Source organism: Acinonyx jubatus, chromosome C2 (assembly GCF_027475565.1).
Source record: "Acinonyx jubatus isolate Ajub_Pintada_27869175 chromosome C2, VMU_Ajub_asm_v1.0, whole genome shotgun sequence".
Taxonomy (NCBI): Eukaryota; Metazoa; Chordata; class Mammalia; order Carnivora; family Felidae; genus Acinonyx; species Acinonyx jubatus.
This window is the reverse complement of record NC_069384.1, coordinates 41,133,843-41,155,083: the sequence shown is the minus strand read 5'-3', so window position 1 is coordinate 41,155,083 and position 21,241 is coordinate 41,133,843. Positions and strand designations below refer to the sequence as shown.

The 21,241-nt window shown below is 37.2% G+C and overlaps 1 protein-coding gene across 3 annotated transcripts in view; it reads right to left on the bottom strand.

Moving 5' to 3' along the window:
• The window catches only part of EPHA3 (EPH receptor A3), a 353,357-nt gene that overhangs the window by 65,804 nt on the left and 266,312 nt on the right, over positions 1 to 21,241 (bottom strand). For 2 of the 3 annotated variants that reach the window (XM_027077576.2, XM_053220710.1), the window contains exons 6-9: positions 13,688 to 13,812; positions 10,575 to 10,737; positions 2,551 to 2,653; positions 1,778 to 1,845 (exon numbers count right to left, since the gene is read on the bottom strand). In XM_027077576.2, the coding sequence (XP_026933377.1) occupies positions 1,778 to 1,845; positions 2,551 to 2,653; positions 10,575 to 10,737; positions 13,688 to 13,812 (459 nt within the window). The remainder of the gene's footprint in view (positions 1 to 1,777; positions 1,846 to 2,550; positions 2,654 to 10,574; positions 10,738 to 13,687; positions 13,813 to 21,241) is intronic. The other variant, XM_027077578.2, reaches the window with a different exon arrangement.

The window sequence follows — 21,241 nt, the reverse complement described above, 5'->3', positions numbered from 1 at the left end:
GCCCTAAGGATAGCAAAAAATAAAAAGGCCTAGCCAGAGAGGGCAAGGGGACAGGATCTTAGGAGGTGAAACACATTTCTTTCCTTTTGAAGCAATATTATAGGATTTGCAACAAGACTGGAGGGAATAGTTCATAGCTAGAGCTTTTTAAAGTAATACCAAATAAATGGTCTGAAATAAACCAGCTGTAGCACTAAGACGCAGAAAGTTTATGACATGCATATAAGTTATTTTATGCCCTTACAGCTAGGATAAAATGCATTTCTTTTTTGTTTGTCTATCATAAAGACATTGTACATTTGAAGAAAATTAAAGTTTCAACCAACTCCACTAGAAAAACCAAGAGCTAAAACAGATTGGTGTGATAGAGGAACATGCTTACCATTGAGACACAGAAATTTATCATTGTTCCAAATTCATGAGATTTACAATTCCGATATTAAAAGACCCAAATCAGTACTGTTTTACTCTAAAGACAATATTTACATTGACTATCCAACTCAAATTAGGAACAGTTTAATCCACAGGAATGTGACTGCTCTAATTTATGCACGGCAGCTGTGACTCAGTGTTTTTGGGGGGGACCATGAAAAAAGCTACATAAGCCTCCTGCAATTTGTTCATTCATTCTCTTAAAGTAATCTAAAATGATGAGATGTTGCCATGAGGAAGGTAGCGCTTTGGCTTTTGTGAATTATTCTGTGATGACTACAATGAGAAGGATAGAACAAACCATGCCCTTTGTAAACTCTGTCACTGTGTCCAGCTCACATCAGTTTACATTTTGGAACACATTCTCTTTTTCTTTTTTTGCAAGAAAAAAGGAGGCTGTGTGCCTCCTGCATGTTAGCAACAGGTAATCAAGCTGTTACTTGAGTTATAAGGGGAGCTATAGTTTTTAGATGCAAAACCAATGACGGATATGAAGTATCATGCTGAACTGAAAATAATTTTACAAGGCAACAGCGAATCAAAGAAAGTTATGCTTACAAGGCTACGTCAGTCATATTGAGACGATCTGAGAGCACAAAAGTATGAGTTTAGTCTGCACTAATTTCCATAAGAACATGCTATTCCCTTTGAGTCCACTGATTAGTAATTGCCACATCATTTGGAAAATCAAAATGCCTGGGATGATTTGTTTTGCCAGAAGAAGAAAAAAAAGATTCAGTCCTCTTATTAGATATAAACACTTTGCTTCCCAAAAGAGTATTTCCTTTAGAAAATATTAAAAGGAGACGAAATTGCTTGGTATTAACATACGAGGGAAAAGTGCTGGCTTTCCGACCAGTTAGGTATCGTGTAACTCCAAAATAAACAGTTTATTTTAAAGGCTCTCTCCTGGTTGGTTGACAAAATAGACTACGGCGTTTCACATAAACAGAGGTTGTTTATATTTATTTGGGAGTTCGGAAAGGGACAAGGTTCCTATTTAGATTTTAGCGAAGGATGAGAAATAAGGAAATGGAAGATACGCTTTGCCTTTCAGCTACGCAGAGTTGACTAGAGTACATACTCCCCATCATGTACATTATTTGGCTATAAACCATAGGTTATCCTTCACTTTGCTGAAGGATGCTGAAATGTGACCATGCAAAAAGTACTTCATGCAGAGCCATGAATTTCCTTCCCCATTTTAAATTAATTTAATCTGCTCAATTCTTTCCTAAAACTCCTTTTGCATTCTCTGCTTTGTGGGGAAGTTATCCAATTATGTATCAATAAGGCTAAAACTAGAACGGCGAAACCAAAGCACCAAAACAGCTTAGGAACTTACAATGTCCATTCCCAAAATGAAGTCTTTTTTCATCAGCACCATGTTTTGTCTTGTTATAGCCACAGAACCTGGAGGGAAGTCAGGGGAAGAGAACACAGAAAGAAAATATATGAAAGCAATTATCTATGCTCAGAATGTGCAAAGCACAAAAAAAAAAAAAAAAATAAGGCATTTTCCTCAAACAATTAAATGCTTTAGTGAAAGTTTAATGACTTCATATTTTCTAAATCCTTTATAGAAAGCCTCTTTCTCTGGGGACTCTGGAAAGCTGCCTAATGAGGAGATATGCAGAGTTGCTTCCCCACTGTGCAGACCCCTTCAGTTCAGTTTTTATAATGGCCTTAGAAAGTGTTTATAGTATTTTTTTTTAACAACTGCTGTTAGAATGAATGAAGGGTAAAGTCTCCATTGTCGGCGATTAGTGCTGTGCTGCCTTACCAGTGTTCTGGGTGAGAAAGTGGCAGGGAAATCTGGGGTGTATTTCAAGAGTGAGAGAACAATTGGAAAAAGAGAGTAAAAACCACAAACGAGGTCAAAAGGGAGAAGAGGTATGAGGTTGAAAAGTGGGGCAGGAATTTCATGGAAAAAAAAAAGAAAATCAAAACTAAAAGATGGAGAAACAAAAGAAAGGGAAGGGAAGAAAGAATAGATACAAGCAGAGACATTCTTAGTTGTTAAAGTACTTCATTGACCACAGTCTTCAGATTGTAGCCGCAATTCAGGAGAGCGAGCAGAGCAATAATGAGTGGCTGTAAAAGAGACCGCAAACTCACCTCCCTATCAAAACGTAGGTGACCACTGTGAGGAGAATAATGGCCACTGCCGCTGAAATGGCAATCATTACCACTTGGCTGTTTTCACCGGAGATGGAGAAAGCTGGCGGGTGGAAGAGAAAAAGAAGAAAAGGCCAGGCATTAACACACCATAACTAACATGGAAAAGCTGATAAACTCAGTCATAGTTACTCTGCTTTTACCTAAAATGTGGCTTCCTGCTTCATACAGTGTAAACAGAATTCCCCGCGTTAGTGTAAAAACAGACAGTGCCTATAAGGGTGCTTGAAATTTCCAATTAATAAGATAAGATACTCTCTTTCAATGGCATCAATCAAACGCTACTTGAGTGCAGAACTTTGGGAAACATCCTGGACTGGTTTTCTGTAGGCTTACTGCAAAGAAACTCATTGGATACACCAGAAGTTATCAGAGGAACATAGTGAACAGGTCAGATTTCCCTGAATGAAATTATAAAAGATTCCTAATTTTTTTTTTAATGTTGATTTATTTCTGAGAGAGAGAAGACAGAGCACGAGCGGGGGAGGGGCAGAGAGAGAGGGAGATACAGAATCCGAAGCAGGCTCCAGGCTCCGAGCTGTCAGCACAAAGCCCAACATAGGGCTGAAAGTGACAAAAGTTGAGATCGGACCTGAGCTGAAGTCGGATGCTTAACCCACTAGGCCACCCAGGTGCCCTAAAAGCTTTCTAAACAAGCTTAATTATCTTGCAATATCTAGAGTTATTCAATTGGTTTTTTTCATTGTTTTTTTTTTTTTTTTTTTTTTTTTAAACACATACCACCAAAAAATTGCTCTCCTACCTTTGTGAATGTCTCATCACTCACTCACCTAAAAATAGTCCGGGAGTCAAACCTGGCCTGCTACCAGTTTTTGTATACCTCAGGAACTTAGAATGGTTTCACATTTGCTTCATGGTTGTAAAAAGTCAAAAGAAGATTTTTGACACGTAGAAATTATGTAAAATTCAAAATTTGGTGTCCATAAGTAAAGTTGTATTGGAGCACAGCCACATTCATTTGTGTATTATCTATGGCTGCTTTTATGCTACAATAGCCAAGTTGAGTAAGAGCACAGAGGCTGTCTACACACACAGCCTAAAATATTTATTATCTAGCCCTTTACAGAAAAAGTCTACTGACCCTTGAGCTAGAGCAGTGCTTCTCTAACTTCAATGTTCATTCAAACCACTTGGGAATCTTTTGGAAAAGAAGTTTCTGATTCAGTCGGTCTAGAGTGGGGGCTGAAACTGTGCTTTTCTTTTTTTTAATTTATTTTATTTTATTTTAGAGGGGTGTAGGGGAGAGGGCAGAGAGACAGAGACAGAGAGAAAGAGAGAGAGAGAGAGAGAGAGAGAGAGAGAGAGAGAGAGAGGGAACCTTAAGCAGGCTCTAGACTCAACATGGAGCTTGGTGCGGGGCTCGACATGGGGTTCAATCCCATGGCGCTGGGATCATGATCTGAGCCAAAATCAAGAGTTGGACACTGAGCCACCCAGGTGCCCTGAGACGGTGCTTTCCTTATGAGCTTCCAGTGATGCTGATGCTGGCTGATTCCAGACCATGTTTCGAGTAGCAAGGATAGAGAACACAAATACGAAATCATCTTGTCTTCTCCCTCACCTCATCATTCGCTATCCAATTAATCACCAAACTGTTTTAAGTGTTTTTTAGTTCATGTCTTCGTTTCTCTTTTGGATTACAATTAGAAAATCCTAATTGGTCTTTATGTGCATGCCTTTCCTATCTTTTATCTGGCCAGTAGAATATTCCTTCTAAACCATAAATTTGATCATGCCGTCGTCATGCATAAAAGTTTTGCAGGGCTCTCCATCACTTTTTTTTTTAAGTTTTTTTTTTAACGTTTATTTATTTTTGAGACAGAGAGAGACAGAGCATGAACAGGGGAGGGGCAGAGAGAGAGGGAGACACAGAATCTGAAACAGGCTCCAGGCTCTGAGCTGTCAGCACAGAGCCCGACGTGGGGCTCGAACTCACGGACCGTGAGATCATGACCTGAGCCGAAGTCAGACGCTTAACCGACCAAGCCACCCAGGCACCCCTCTCCGTCACTTTTAAGGTAAAATGCAAATTCTGTAGCAGAGCAGGTAAAGCCATTGAAGATCCTGTTCCTTGCCTACACCTCCAGCCTCATCTGCTAACAAACTCCATAAGCATCCTAATCCCTAGATTCTAAAATACACGCAGCTTCCGGAACAAGGCCTTTCACATGCTCGTATTTTAACATATATTGCCCTTGTAGTAAATGCTGATTGAACAAATGAATGAGCGATGTATCTAAAGAGCTTAGAAGAGAGAGTGTGATTATTTGAATACTATCACCTCTCCAGACGCCATTATCAAATGTTCAGCCTGATCAAAATCTAAGTTTGGAAGGATTTCTTGAAAATAATGCAGTTTTAGGGAGAGCTAAATGATGCAAATAAAGAGACATGGCAGATGGGCTGTAAGAAGTTTTCTAAGCATCTGAAAATAAGAGCTCCAAGTGTGGTAGGATGGCATCCTCATAATATAAACTGCTGCAAGCTCTTTATTCTTTACTACCAGCAAACTGTTTACACCACTGTGGCAGGCACGGGAGTGCCTGCTCGCATCTTCCCGCTGCCAAATTTGCAGCGGGCAGACAGCCTCCAGCTGCTGCACCTTCAGGACCCACCGCAGCCTTCATGCACGGGCCACCCTCCCCTCCATGACTAAACACTACAAGGGGACTGGAGCCAGGCCCTCCCTGCTCAGTGCAGGACTACTCTAAGGCAGTCTTCACTCTAGGGCTCCCCACTGCTTGCGGGACCCCCAGGGGAGACCCGCAAAGCTGCGCTGCTGGCTGAAGCTCCTCCTCCTCCTCCACTCTTCTCTTTCCCTCCACCTCTTCACAGACGCTGACAGACATCCCAGCAAGAGGTGCAGCCTGACCGCTTCTGTTCTTCCCGCCTCTTTCCTCTCTGCATTTTCCCCTACAAAGCTCATAGAAGTCCATCTTAACATCTCTCTCCCAGAACCCCTGGAAGGATACATACCTATCCGTTGGATACAGATCTGTGATTAGTTTGTAAAGTAACTTAACCTAGTGATTGAATAATGCTCCGTAAACCTATAATAATAACTCTATCTCATGCTTTCTATGTTGTACGTACATCGTAGTAACTTCTAAAGGGCAGCAAGGTCTGCATTCTCTGTGAAGTTTAGCCAGGAGATGAGATAAATGCCAATGAAACTGGGAGAGGAAGCATGATAGAAGGAAGAGGAATTCTGTTTCTTTTTCTGTCACAGACAGAATTAAATTAGGACATCTCTGCAGTGTCCTCTAGCTCTAAATATCTATGAAGCCTGGGGACTACCTAAGGCACATAATCAAAATGGATCATTTTTGTTAGTGAAATTAGCAAACATTTATAATGAGGGATTTTGAATAAATGCATTATAGAGTTGTCTAAAAATGTTACGTGGAACACTTTTAAAAATTGCTGTCTAAGGGCACCTGGGTGGCGCAGTCGGTTAAGCGTCCAACTTCAGCCAGGTCACGATCTCGCGGTCCGTGAGTTCGAGCCCCGCGTCGGGCTCTGGGCTGATGGCTCAGAGCCTGGAGCCTGTTTCTGATTCTGTGTCTCCCTCTCTCTCTGCCCCTCCCCCGTTCATGCTCTGTCTCTCTCTGTCCTCAAAATAAATAAACGTTGAAAAAAAAATTGCTGTCTATTACATGCCTTAGAAACTCATTTTGAATGTTTTCCCACAAGCAAACTGCTTCCCCTGTTTCTGGTCACTTCCCATTTAGAACATCCTGCACATACAGCCGACCTTCTCTCCCTAAAGCAGACTGGTTAGGAGCTCAGTCTCGTGAAACAGAATGCTTGGATTTGCACTTATTTTGCTGTGTGACACAAGATCACTGTTGCAAGGATTAAATGGGTTAATACAAGCAAAACACTTAAAATAGTTCCAAGCACTGAGTAAGTGCTTAATAAATGTTATATATTTTTATTATTTCATTTCTCCAGTAAAAAACTGGCAAAAAGTGCTGTGGATTCAGTTTCTGCCCAGTGAGGGTTTCCAGACAGTTGACTTGCCTGCTTTCCCAAGCATGTCAGTTTCATTCTGTTTGTACTTCGTGCTTTGGAGATGCCACCCTAACTCTAGGGAAGTCCCTTTACTCCTATGAACTCTACAATTTCAGCATAATATCTTTTTTTTTTTTAATGTACAACTGCAGCACTAGATTAGTACTCCAAAATTTGGAGATTCTAGGTTCACTGACTCTACTTCCTAGTTATGCAACCCAAGAAAAAACACACATAAACTCTGTCCTAAACCATGTATAAAGGAAATAATAGTACCGGAATAACTTATGGAACAGGATCAAATAAAATGCTTATGAAAGTTCTTAATGGGTCCCTGGATGGCTCAGTGGGTAAATCGTCCAAGCCTTGATTTTGGCTTAGGTCATGATTTCAGGGTTCCTGTCAGTGCAAGCCTGCTTGGGATTCTCTCTCTCTCTCTCTCTCTCTCTCTGCCCCTCCCCTGCTCACTCTTTCTCTCTCTCAAAAAAACAAAAACAAAAACAAAAAAAAACTTAACAAACAAGAAAGAAAATGCTTAATATATTATCACATAAATACATAGGTTCTCGAATCAGACCTGTCATTTCCAATTGTGTGATTTTGGAAAGCTTACTTAAACCTCTCTATGCCTCAGTCTCTTTGTCTGTGAAATGAAGATGATAATAATTATAAAAAATAAGACATTTTGGGGCCCCTGGGTGACTTAGTTGGTTAAGCATCTGACTTCTGCTCAGGTCATGATCTCGTCGTTCGTGAGTTTGAGCCCCGCGTCGGGCCCTGTGCTGATAGCTCAGAGCCTGGAGCCTGCTTGGGATTCTGTGTCTCTGTCTCTCTCTCTCTTCCCCTCCCCACTAACACTCTGTCTGTCTCAAAAATAAACATTAAAAAAATAAAAAAATAAAGATAATTACAAAAAATATTATCTAAACTCCAGGTAAAAACCCACTTTGTTCTACTAAGAAATATCTATATGTGTTATGAAAGATAACTTCTAATATAATTTTTAAAAATAAAAACTAGAAAAAATTAGAATAAACAGCAAAATGTTAAAGAAATACAAACATCAGTCTTATATATATATGTATATATATATTAAATATCAATATATAACAAATAAGACTCTTAAGTTCTTAGAACGAATTTTTATGAATACATCATTCTGATTAAAAAAACAGAGAGTTGATTTTGTCTTTTTTTCCCCCTAAGACAAAAGATACCTTTTTTTCTCATCCATATTTAAAGTCTGGAAGAATTCTATGGTGAAAAAGAGTAAACTGAGTTTTTAAAATATCAAACCATACCACTCAAAGATTTTTATAAATGAGGAACATGATGTTAAAAAGCTCATCTTTTCCTTCTTATTCTCTTTTCATCTGCTGTATCCATCAGTGGGAGTATTGCAAATATAAAACTTATTTGGCAAAACCCCCAAACCCTGTAGTTTTCAAATGGAATATTTCTTAAACCTCAGACACGGAAGCCTCATTAGGGGTTCGTGCAGAATGCCATCACGGCAGTATCTGTAGTAAATCTGGAATCACATTAGTATATTGGGATTTGTTGTTCCCTTTGAAAATTTACATATCACCTAGAGTTAAGTGCTGATTAAAAACAGAAAATATGTTTATCTAATGGTGATCTGACCCTCCTGCCCCTCAAGATACCTAATTTCTACCACAGGATATAATGAACATGTGTTTTTTCGCTTTCTGGGATTTGTGATCTTTCCTGGTAAAGCAAATGTAGGTTTTGTTGTTCTTAACTTAAATAACCATTTAAAAGTTTGAAAAAAATTCAATTTGTAATCATTTCAGAACAAGAAACTTGTTTGCAGGGCACTTCACTGGCTCAGCTGGTGGAGCCCACAACTCTTGATCTCAGGGTTGTGATTTCCAGCCCCACTTTGGGTGTAGAGATTACTTACAAATAAAATCTTTAAAAAAAGGCAACTTTTTTGCATTACTTAAATGTTACAAAAAGATTGAGAACTACCGATGTTAAATTGCAATTAAACTCTGTTATGATGTCATCTAAAATTTTAAATTTGTTTTAAACCTGTTCAGGATGCATTTTCATGATATTTTATAACGTTCTGGTTTCTAATGTTCTCGGAGAGCCATTTCTCTTTGGAGTCCCAGAGGGAAGGCTGCCCGTGGACGAGTCCTGCCTTAGGCAGAAGAGGCTGACTCCTGTGCCCTTGCGGTGTTTAGTCATGGAGGAGAGCGTGGCCCCTGCAGGAGGCCTGCGGTGGGTCCTGGCAGGTGCAGCAGAAGAAGGCTGTCTGCAGCTGCTGACTTGGTGGCAGGGACATCCGAGCAGGCACTCCCAAGACCGCCCCACAGGTGAAAACACGTGTATCCATCGCAGGAGAATTAGCAGAGGTTTTGAAGTATATATAGATTAGTGTTTTGGGGGATGGCAGCTCGCCTTCGAGTTAGAAGAATTACTGCGTTTCAGCGTGAGCTGATAATTTCTAAGAACACTAGATTCTCAACACCTTCCAGAAGGTACAGCTGGTTACGGTAAGTGGCGCTTCCAATCAGCTGACAAAAGGTGTGCCATAAAATAGCATAACTGTTTGATACAGTAACTATTATTTAACTTAAACTGTTTTTTATAATTTGTGTTTATCTTTTAATGTTTCTATTAGGTATGGATTGTGGGCATAATAAAAATGTTACCGTACCAAAACCAATGTGCTTTTAGATTGCAGACAAAATATTTAGACAGGAAATACACATGCCAGGAACAGTCAAAAGAGATTACTGGGTTTCTCTTCGGTACTGTGCTGGCCATTGTCAGACCCTCCCTGGATGATTTTTTCTAAAAGGAGTTCATCTTTGATTGTCTTTCTAGGCTATTTTACAACTGTGAATTTAAGTTGCAGGAAACTGAGTGATGTATACAATTTTTCCCATTACAATTAAAATAAAACGTTTACTAGAGATAGAACTGGTTTATGTACAGTAGAAAAGATGACTCCAATCATTACATTTATTGTCCTATAGGATATTAATCAGTCTGGGACAAATTAATAAATTTAAGTATTCCTGATTGCCTGTAATATATACGCACACAAATATGTATTTATATATGCATATTTATCTGTTCTTCAAATTTTCCTTTAAACAAGTTTAATCTAAAAAACAAATAAACCAGTTTAATCTTTTTTAGAATATAATAAACAGAAATAAATATATAATAGTCTCCTCATTAATTAATACACTAAATAAAATCCTTGGCTTGAAGTTGAACTTGTGTTCACTCCATATTAGTACCATGGCCATGATATTTATTAGCTTTTTGAAAATCATATTTTAGCAGAGGGCTTTTCTAATATGAAGCAAATGCATTTGAAGAAAAGAGAAATGCTACTGGGAAGATGTTTGCCAATTTTAGACCAGTCTATGCCAAATTTGGTGTCAGACACACAAGATTATCCAAATTGCTTGTGAATGTGAATGAGGTGATAAATCAGGTTTTAGAAAATCCTTAATCTCCAAGTGATACAAGATTGAATATGTTAAGGATTAAAACAATATTAAAATCCTCATGGATCAGCAAGTTTCTTTTCCTAGTTCACTGAATCATGCAATGAACCTGGAACATCTGGATGAACAGGTACTGGGAGTATGTTACCATATTAACTGGCGTTCCTCAAAGCAATTTATGGCCAACAGAAGACCAGTAGCATTCCAGGCCTTAGAATATGTTTGATTTGTAAAAAAGAAAAAAAAAAACCCACACAGATGCACACCCACACTACAGACCCAATGCTATATAAATGGCTAAATATTTCAAGCAGTACACTTTCAATGTGTCTAAATGTCAACATATTATCTAAATTTAGATAGGGAGAAAAAGAGTGAATTATCAGACAACTTTGCAACAGCCCTCCCCCCTACACCCTATACTGAAATAATACATACAGTCCGGGCTAGTTTCAAATTCAAACTTGCGACTGTTGGTCCCATAGCCAGCTGCAGTTCGGGCTCGGATTTGGAATACGTAAGTAGTGTCAGGCTTGAGGCTACTGATGGTAACATTCGTGCCTCTTGCCCTCAGAATGGTATAACTTGTCTCTTGCTCCTGCTTTGAGGTAAGAAAAATCATGTTACAATCAAATCTTCATAAGGCTATTGGATGGTAAAAAGGTGAGCCACCCAAAACCAGTTCTTTCAGATTTTAACATAGGACATATAAAAGAGGTGACAATTATTTCACTCTCTGAATACAATAGAGGCATTTTGAAGCTAACAATATATACAAAATTTCCTAATTTGGATAAAATGATTTGTGCCTTGCACATAAAGCAGGAAAAGTTAGTTTTCATTCTTACTGGTTAGTGAACATGCAAGTGATATGCTTTCTTCACAGCCAAGCCTGAATGAAAGCTTCAATCCGATTTCAAAAATAAACTTACAAAGAGGAACATATCCTTTTGAATTAAACCTAATAGGGATGCCCTACTGATTCTCAGAAAGATATCAATTATAAAATATTAAACTTTAAAAAGGCCCAGGTTTTACATATGGCGCTACATTAAATTTCTCAGCATCACTTATATGTGCATTGTATTTAATCTAAGTCACTGTGGTTTAGCAGAGACAAATATCTTCAGATCAAAGCCTTAGAGACATTTCCCCAAAGAATCTTCTCCAGGAGACTTACATTGTATGTTAGGAAATTCACAGTGCAAAGTAACAGTAAAGTCTTTGTGTCAAGCCTTGTGTAAAAAACTCGGATTTTCAGAGAATTGTGTTTTTCCCCTAAGGCACATTAACATATACTGAGCACTTTATGGGTAACCTGATTTTGAACAATGGTGGAATGCCCTGCACCTGTGCCAGGGCCCGGAGTGGATATCCTCAACCAAAATAACAGAATTTACCAGAAAAAAAGTTGTACATTACACACATTTTTTAGTTAATGATGCTGGTTATGTATTGAATCATATTTGAGTTGGTATATTAAATAATAAAGAGGATCAAATATATTTATTTTACAGAAAGAATTAATTCATTTTTTAAAAAATTGAGCATATGCCTGGAACTTGAATCTGTTCATTATCATTAGTGAAGTAAACAGTCAAGAAAACAAGACCTTAAAAAAAAAAAAAGAAAAAGTAAAAGAAAGCTAGACCTTACAGATTTTAAATCTAGTGAAACATTCAAAACATTTCTAAGCATCATTATACATATGTATATGCATATGTATATGTGTGTATATATACATATATATATATGTATATGTATATGTGTATATACATGTGTCCGTATATGTGTATATGTATTTGAGAATAATTTTTAAATTTATGATTTAAGATAAAAGGTATTTAAGATAAAAATAAGTATTTATATAAATGTATATATTAAAAATAATATTGCAAGTAAGTTTGCATCAAATTTTTAAATGTTTAAGGATTAAAAAGTAGATTCAGCCATTTTTTCCTGCACTGGTTAATATTGTTTTAATATAAGGATGTGCATTGTGCTTTGTTGGTAGAATCTGACAATTTCAGAATTTTGTGTATGTTTGTCAAGATATGAACATAGATTAACTGTATTTTTGAATTAGCTCTAAATGTCTAAAGGTTGGGTGTTTTCTGGTTTTGCTATCTAATCTGAACTGAGGCAAATCATTAATTTTTTTTTTATTTTGTTGCATTGTCTATAAGACATGGATTCTTATATTTGCCCAATCTATCTTGTCACACTTTTAAAAACAGAAGATCATGATCAGATGAGTATTTCACAGTGTCACAGTGGAGCACCAAAAGCTAGGATGTAAGTTATTTATACTATGACTTTAGAACAGTGAAGTTTATTAGGCCTCTTGTTTTCTTTTAATGAGAGAGACATTCCTTTCCCTGCATGTGGCAGTATGGAAAAAAATGGCATCATACTTGTTTGTGAAATACATTACCCTCAATAAAGAGAATAACTACACAATGTAGATAAATGTTTATAAATTACTTTTTTTTGCACAACTGTTTATACCACTAATTCTCTAATGATCCATACTCAGGTAGAGCAAGGCTTGTAATACAGGGAAACATACTAACGAAGGAGTCGTGGCTGCCTGGAATCAAAACAGATACCTGTTTATTAGCAGTGAGCTTGTGAGAAATTCAAATAATGCCATGGACTCTGTTTTCTTATTTGTGGATGAACCTATTTGCCCACTTTCGTAGGATTATCAGACAGCTCAAAATTAAATAATGTATGCAGAATTGTTCTATGAAGTGCTCTACGAATGCACAATTTGTTTTTAATTCACCTTGAAATACTTTGTAAACTGCAACACAAATATGTTTCGTTCACATTGGTAGCTATAAAGCCACCCACCTCTGATAAGATTTGAATACATCTTGCTTTCAAACCTCCCCATAATTTATAACCAAAGAAAAATAAGTGCCATTTAGAGTGATGAAATACTATATCCTAAATTCTACTTATAAATAATCAGGTACCTATTTTTATAATTGTATTACTGAATCACAATTTTAGGATGTGGACCAAACTCATCCATCTATGCCCACCTTCTAAATTACCTTGTACGACATCAAGAAAGCTTTTCATTGTCAGTTCAATTATACAATGGTTTTGTTATTAGTTCAATGTTCAACAGTTCAGTATCTGTACTGGATGAAATTCATGTGAATGTGAAGGTCAGGAAACGATGCCTAGGCAATAAACTAAGGAACAGTCCATCAAGAGATGAAGGAATCACTGTGAAATAGCTGATAGAACAGGGGTCTCTCAATGTAGAAGGAAAAATGTCATTTCCAATGCCATAACTAGATGGCTTCAGTTTGGTACTGACATCTTTGCTGTGGCTTATTGCTATAGAATGGGGGATATTTGGCACAGTGATTTCAAAACCCCACTCTACTTATAAATCAAAGGTATCAGAGGACCCAAGTTCCAAACAGAGCTCTACCATTTCTTAGCAATGCCATTGGTTTCTTTGCAAGTGCACAGCTCATAAGAAGGTAACCTCTTTCCCTACACAGCCCAACCCTTTAACGTCATCTCCCCACCTTTTCATAGTATTTGACCTCGTAGTCCAATATGATCCCATTAGGGTGTTCAGGCTCCTGCCAGGATAAAGAGATGCTGTTTCTGGATGTTCGATCCTTCTTAATCGTCATGACAGGTGATGGAGCTGTAAAGAAAATGGGAGGGGATGGGGGAGGACACAAATCAATCCAATTGGGAAGGGCGGTAAGGAAGAGCAGAACAAGAAGGGAACAAGCAAATGCAAGCTATCATTCCTCTAATCTTTGGCAAGAAAGCACTATCTCCATTTCAAAGGCTCTGGAGTATTAATCTGGCCCCATATCAAGCCTCAGCAGCTGGATTAGAGCCTTGGTACATACAGGCCTATGGAAAATGAGCTAAGATTTTCAGCTGCTGGTGGACTAGTGGCAAGTGAGCAGATGTTTTCAATCTGCTACTATAATGTAAGCAATGAAATATATTTGATATATTAAAAAAAGAACAAAAAATCAGGGCTACCTATTTGTTATAATGTTGCAAAGTTATTAATGCCAGATTCTTCAGCTCATTGATAACATTTTCATATGCAACTCTTTAAGAGGACTGGAATCCATTACGCACCAGGAGTCCCTTGGTATCTATAGATAATAATAATATTTACTGTATTGTAAAATACACAGGGTTTAGAACATATTATAGTAGGTTTTGACTTCTAACCAAATCTCTCATGAATACAAATATCAGGAAACAACAATCTTCTGCTGTTACATTTTTATTTCTTAAAATATATATATTTAATAAAAATACCAAAGAACTGAATACACTTCGTGTCACAAATCTTGGGACATATTTTGAGGTGTCTTATTGGGTGTTGACTCTGTATTTGTTATGTTTTGCTATGCATTATCTAAAGTACAGAATATGAATAAAAATCATCTGTTTGGATCAGATATCATACGGTTACCTTCATTTCTAATGGAAGATTAAATATATTTTAAGTGATATCCTCCTTAAGTCCTTCCATTAAAAAAATGCGTACTATCCCTCAGTGCACTTCTGGTTTCAGATCTCAACCTTGGTACACTGGCCAACTGAAATATCTCACTGTGGGGTTCAGCAGCATTCTGCCCTAATAGAATGCGGCAAAAGAAATTGCAAACATGAAACAATACAAAAATCAAGAATTATCAAGTACATTAACTGTTGAATTGTTTTCACTGCTAAAGGACCTATTTTCTTACAGATTTTTCTCAATCAAGAAGCATTAGAACGCTGTGTATTTGTATTCCCCAAAATAGCCAGCATTGGAAGATTCCTATTTGTGGATTTGATGTTTCTGTGATTGTCCCATGCTGACGTTTGCATCTAACCTCTTAAATTGTTCCTGTCTGTAAATGCCTTTCATTTGTATTCCTTACTTAAAATAGAGCTTTTGCTAAGCTTGCCTCCTGACACTGTATTAGAAAGGGTAAATCTAAATGAAAAATCCGCCTCAATAAATTCCCCATCCTCCTATTTCTATTATTTGTAAGATCTTCTGAACTCTTTTGTAATTAAAGCTTCATTCATTTAATGGCCTGGGAATGATAATTTAATCTTTTGCCAAGGAAAAATGTAGCTGTTGCTTTTCTGATGGGAAAGTAAATATATTTTCTTATCCATAATTTGTTCCCATTAGCAATTAACATCCTTTCATGTAACTTAACATCATTTACCTTTCATATTCAATTTTTGTCTATTCAATATTATTGTTTTATTTCTTGGATTGGCCTCACAGCACCCTCACCCCTCCAACCTGTACTGGTTTGCTGCTCTTGAATTGATTCTTAGCAAAGGATAATTTATTTTGGTTATATTTCATTAAAATTTTATAAATGTATTCAATGTTTCTAAATACATCATTCAGTTATAAATACACAAAAATGTTAATTTTTGAGAATTATTTTCTTTTACTTTAACCTTTATATTTTAAAAAAAACAAGACAACAATTCATTAATTGTTACTAGAAAAGTTGTAGCCCTAACGTCCTGGGAAATAAATATTGTTTTGTACAAAATGAAGAAATTCCACTAATTTTCGTGCTGAAATAAATCCATTAATGGAATAACTTTTAATATATACTTACAGAGCATTTCAAAGATTCTTGATGTTGGAACACTTTCTTAGTAAACCCATGGAGACCCTACATTCATTCATTCCATATCACCATGAAACTGGTTTATTTTTCCTAACAATTAAAATACAGTTTTCAGAGAAGTTTTGAAAATTACCATGTATGGCATCTCTCCTTAAAAAAACAAAAATAAAACAACAACACAAAACAAAAACAAAACAAAAACAAAAAATGAGAGAGAAAATAATTCATTTCAAAGAACATCGTGAGGAAGGCTGTATTAACTTTTTAATGAAAGCTTTGCAGGCTGCTTGGGATCTGCCCAACGTTTACTGCTTCTGCACTGAGCAAAAGTTTGTAACTGCTGAAATTCTTCAAAGATCTTTGAGCAAGCTGCAGGGCCCTGTTCGACTGTAATAAATAGTCTTTTGTAATTCCACACTTACTTAAGTAGAGGCAATTGCTCGGAGCTTGTGCCTTCTCTAAGTTAAATGAACCTCTTCTGATTGCTGCTTTTAGGCCCCTGTTAAGTCATTTTTTCTGCTCTTAGTGCACGCCTCTTGTGTTGGCTACATTTCAGCAGTGTCAGCCCTGTGCACCAGCTGGGATCCTGTCACATTTAGGTAATGCTCATCAATATTTTAATATTCATAAATAATTAACAGAAATTGTTTTTCTCTCTCCTAATAAATAATTTTAAGACATAATAAAACATACTGCAGGAAGAGATGAATTCCGTGGGCATTACACTGTATCAGTGCTCTTTAAAAGATTTTCTAGAACACTCCGAATTCATGTCTTGAAGTATAATTTATCCACACTTCCTTAAGTGCTCACAGAATTTGTAATATTAATGAGAAACAGTGATATGGATTACATCTCTTTAAGTTAGTTTCCAGGTATTAAAGGGTGATTTGTTCAAAGTGCTAGTTTCCAAAATCCATACAAATCCTTTAAATTTATTATTATATTTTGTATTTAAGAGAACACAGTATTGCATATATATCATAAAATAGATTTGATTTTTTGGTCTTCATTTCCTTTTTTTTTTTAACTTTGATTTGAAAGAATGGCAGGTAATAGTTACATGGAATGAAAAAAAAATCTAGGGGAGCCTGGGTGACTCAATCCGTTGTCTTACTCTTGATTTCAGCTCAGGACATGATCTCACAGTTCCTGAGATTGAGCTCCACAACAGGTTCTGTGCTGACAGCACAGAGCCTGCTAGAAATTCTCTCTCTCCCTCTTTCTCTGCCCTTTGCCCGCTGGTGCACATTTGAGAGTTTACTCTCTCTCCCTTTCTCTCTCAAAATAAATAAATTAATTTAAAAAAATACATATATATCCTAAAACTAGAAAAATGCTCTCACCTAGAGTGAGAAGTTACATAGGAGAAGGAGACACAGCTTTTTCCCAGCAAAATGTGGGTCCTATAAGCTAAAACAGCAATTACTGGTCAACACCCCAATAGCCCAAGATTAAGAGTTTTAATCTGGTGCCTCTTTTATATATATTAAATGACACATTACTAAAATGACTATCTTATTAAGAGAAAGAAGTTGATGACAAAATAGGCTGCTATGAAACTGGTCCAGGCTTTTATGCAGAGTAGTAAATGCAGAGTTATACAGGGAAAAAAATATGAAAAAGGGGTAACAAGAAAAATTAAAACAGTAAGAAGAAAATAATTTTTAGTAAGTTAATGACCCTCTTTCAAATAATGTCTTGGTGTATAAAATACATTTTGGTTATATTGGTATTTGAGAGGGAACAATTATTTGATCTTCGCTTTTGCTGTTCTGGGTATAACCGGATATACATGTCCTCTGGAAGATGAAGAATGGAGACATGATACACTTATAAAGTGAAATGTATTATATTTTAACTGAAATGTTTCCTAAAAGAATACACATACAAGAAAAAAGGGTTGGGAGGGAAAGAGAGGCTCAGGAATCACACAGTTAATCATCTTCCACGAAGCCTTCCTATACTTACATTACACCACTGAAAAATTATGACCCTTAAAGGTACTACAAAAATTCTGTGGTGTCACAGCTGACTTGCTCAAGGCTTTTTCAATTAATTCTTCTTTAAAAATTTTCTTTGGTTGGGGCATCTGGGTGGCTCAGTCAGTCAAGGGTCTGACTTCGCTTAGGTCATGATCTCATGGTTCGTGGGTTCGAGCCCCGTGTCGGGCTGTGTGCTGACAGCTTGGAGCCTGGAGCCTGCTTCGGATTCCGTGTCTCCCTCTCTCTCTCTGCCCCTCCCCCCTTGCGCTCATGCTCTGTCTCTCTCTCTCTCAAAAATAAATAAACATTGAAAAAAAAATTAAAAATTTTCTTTGGTCATTACATAGACCTATACCGATATTTTCACCTTATGTTATCTTGTAATATGTGTTTTGTAAAATCTGCTATCAAATGGTTTCAATTTCTATTCTGGGGAGACATCACTTCCTGGGAACCAAGGATTGAATGTACACTGGGTGTTTACTTGCCTAGTTCCAGACCACTGCAATTGGTAGCCTCTTGAATCAGAAACATGTAATGGGTAGTCCAGAGGACAGTGACATAAGAGAAGTATAACCCTCAATAGTTGATAATTGAACCCCAGTTATTTATTTATAAAGGAAAGGCAATATTTTCTGTCATTGCCAGTGTAACCTGAGCCACTGACTGCATCTAATGAAATAATCAAAAAAACAAATTTCAATGAAGCAGCAGAAAATGTGGGCTAAAGAGGTTTCCAGGTAAAGAGATTGGCTTAGAGATGGGGCTTGTATGGTTTACAATTTGTATTTGAATTACACATGATATACTTACACGCCAAATCTACTGACAGACATGGAAGAGATTCATTATTTTAGCTGTGGTATATTCAAGCTACGTTTACTATTATTCTGCAGCTAAAATATGACCCATCCTTAGAATCAGGAAGTCAAAACTTCAAAATTCAACTCCTAAAGGATCTGGTTTGGTGTGTTTGTTTTTTTTGGGACTTTCCTCCTTCTGGGTTTGGGAATTTCTAATGAACCTCTGAGGTATCTGTGGTTTAGAGATTGAACCAGTTAAAGTAATAACAAAGAGGGCTCAGTATTTCTTTTCTAAGTGAGCCAAAGCTTTTTAAAATTATCTCCATGGGAAAATATTATGCAGTAAATGGTTGAAAGATTTTTACTTTGAATCAGACATGCCTTTCAAAGCATTACTCCCTTATATTTTTGTACCATTCATTACAATGCCCACTTAAGAACATTTCCTTCTTGGTTTTTAGGAAGTGAACCCTTCTATTAAATCCAGAAACACTCTTGGGCTTGAATTAGCATAATCACTTATAGTTTAATGTTCTCCATCTCACCACCCCAATCCTGATTTCCTCAACCTGTTGCTGTCCGGAATTTCCTGTTTGGGTCTCAGGACTCACTATCTTTACAGACTAACCAGTTTGAATTTCAGAGTTAAACTTCTTTATATATTCTCCCTCACCAACAACCCTGCAAGCCAACAGCTTCAAAATCTGAAAGCTGACGGCTTTTCTTTATTCAATTCTACTTTTCCATCCCTGTTTCAGTTCAAACTCTTGTCGTTTTTCACCTGCATTGGATTCTATAGTTTTCATCTCAATTTTTCCAGAAATGCAACTTTCTCACCTTTTGATGACTTATCATTTTATAAAGTAAATGAAACATTAACCCTGCCCTCTTTCAAAATTTCATAATTTCAAATCAGTCTTTTCTAAGCTTATTAACTAAATATAAGAAATGAAATAAAGGCCTAAGAATCTAGTTTTAAGAAGTTTGTATTAGAAAACTCTTAAGATCTCACATTCGGGAAATTCTCAACTACAATGAGAGATATCAATTGAAATTCATTACATAATTATTTAAGATTCTTCGTAAGACGGCAACACCCATACCAGCTTTATTATTATTGCTCTCCTTTCAAACTAAAACTCTGAAGATGATTCCTTCGGTCATCTGTCCACAGTGTGCTGCTACATTAGCTGTCTGGAACACTCAATCTTTTCCTTTTCCATGTGAAAACGCTCTTGTATTTATAATCCTTAGAAATCCATGGCTAATAGAATTCTCCCATGAAGCCCTTCCTGAGTCCCTTAGGCAATATTAAGCAGCTTCTTCCTCTGTTCTGATGTACAGAATAGTTGTTCATTCTCTTATTGTTCAGCCTACTGCATTAGGTTGTAATTGCATAATTTGCTTACCAATATGTCTTCGCACTACATTATAAGCCCCTCAGCGTCTTCAGTGCCTAATGTCATGACAACCTTGTATAAAACTAGCTATGCAGTTTGGTTAGTTTTGCAGTAAACTATACAATATATTTTGTGGTTATTTCCTTTCAAAGATAAATTCCATTTAGCTCTTGATGTTAAAATAATAAAATTCAAACCAAAATAAAAACCATAATATGTTTAGCAGAGATACCCTTATCTATAAAATTATGTCATTAATTGTCTATAGTAAAGAGAAAAGTAGTTTCTTCGGTTTAAATTCTGACATCATCTACTAGGGATAGCATCAGAATCCATCGGTTAAGGGCTCAGTCCCACAAGATTGTCACCCATTTAGATACCAATTGCAAGTAGTAGGTTCCCAGATTACGCAAAATTTCGGTTTGACTTGGCTACAAATCAAAGGTTCCCATGACCTCCTCCTCCCTTTGATTTATTTGCTAAAACAGCTCACAGCCCTCAGGAAAATACTTACATTTATCAATCCATTAAATAATATAAAGAGATATCCAAGACAAGGTCAGGGAGGGTCCCAAGCACAGGAACTTCTCTCCTGGTGGGGTTCGGGTGTGTCACCTCCCGGTACATGGATGCGCTTATAGACCTGGAAGCTCTCCACACCCCATACTATTGGGATTTTTACAGAGGCTTCGTCATGTAGGCATGATCAAGCTTAACTCCATGTTCAGCCCTTCTCCCTTCTCAAGAGCAAGGGTGGCAGGGCTGAAGATTCCAAGCTTCTAATCATGGCTTGGTCTTTCCACTGACCAGTCCTCATCCAGGAGCCATCCAGAAAACTCACCCAGAGTCACCTCATTAGAACAACAGACGCACCTCTGACCCGGGAAATTACAAGAGATTCAGGAGTCCTGTGTCGGCAACTGATGTCAAAGACCAAGTACTAGAACAAAAAATGCTCCTATTGCTCTATCACTTAGAAAACTACAAGAGTTTGGGGAACCTGGGTGGCTCAGTTGGTTGAGTGTCTGACTCTTTGTTTTGGCTCAGGTCATGATCTCACTGTTCATGAGATTGAGCCCCATATCTGATTCTGTGCTAACAGTGGGGAACCTGCTTGGGATTCTCTCTCTCTCTCCCTCTCTCTCTCTGCCCCTCCCCTGTTTGTAGTCTCTCTCTCTCTCTCTCTCTCTCTAAAAAAAAAAAGAAAATTACAAGCGTTTTAGGAGCTCTGTGCCAGGAACTGGGGACAGAGACCAATATATATTTTCT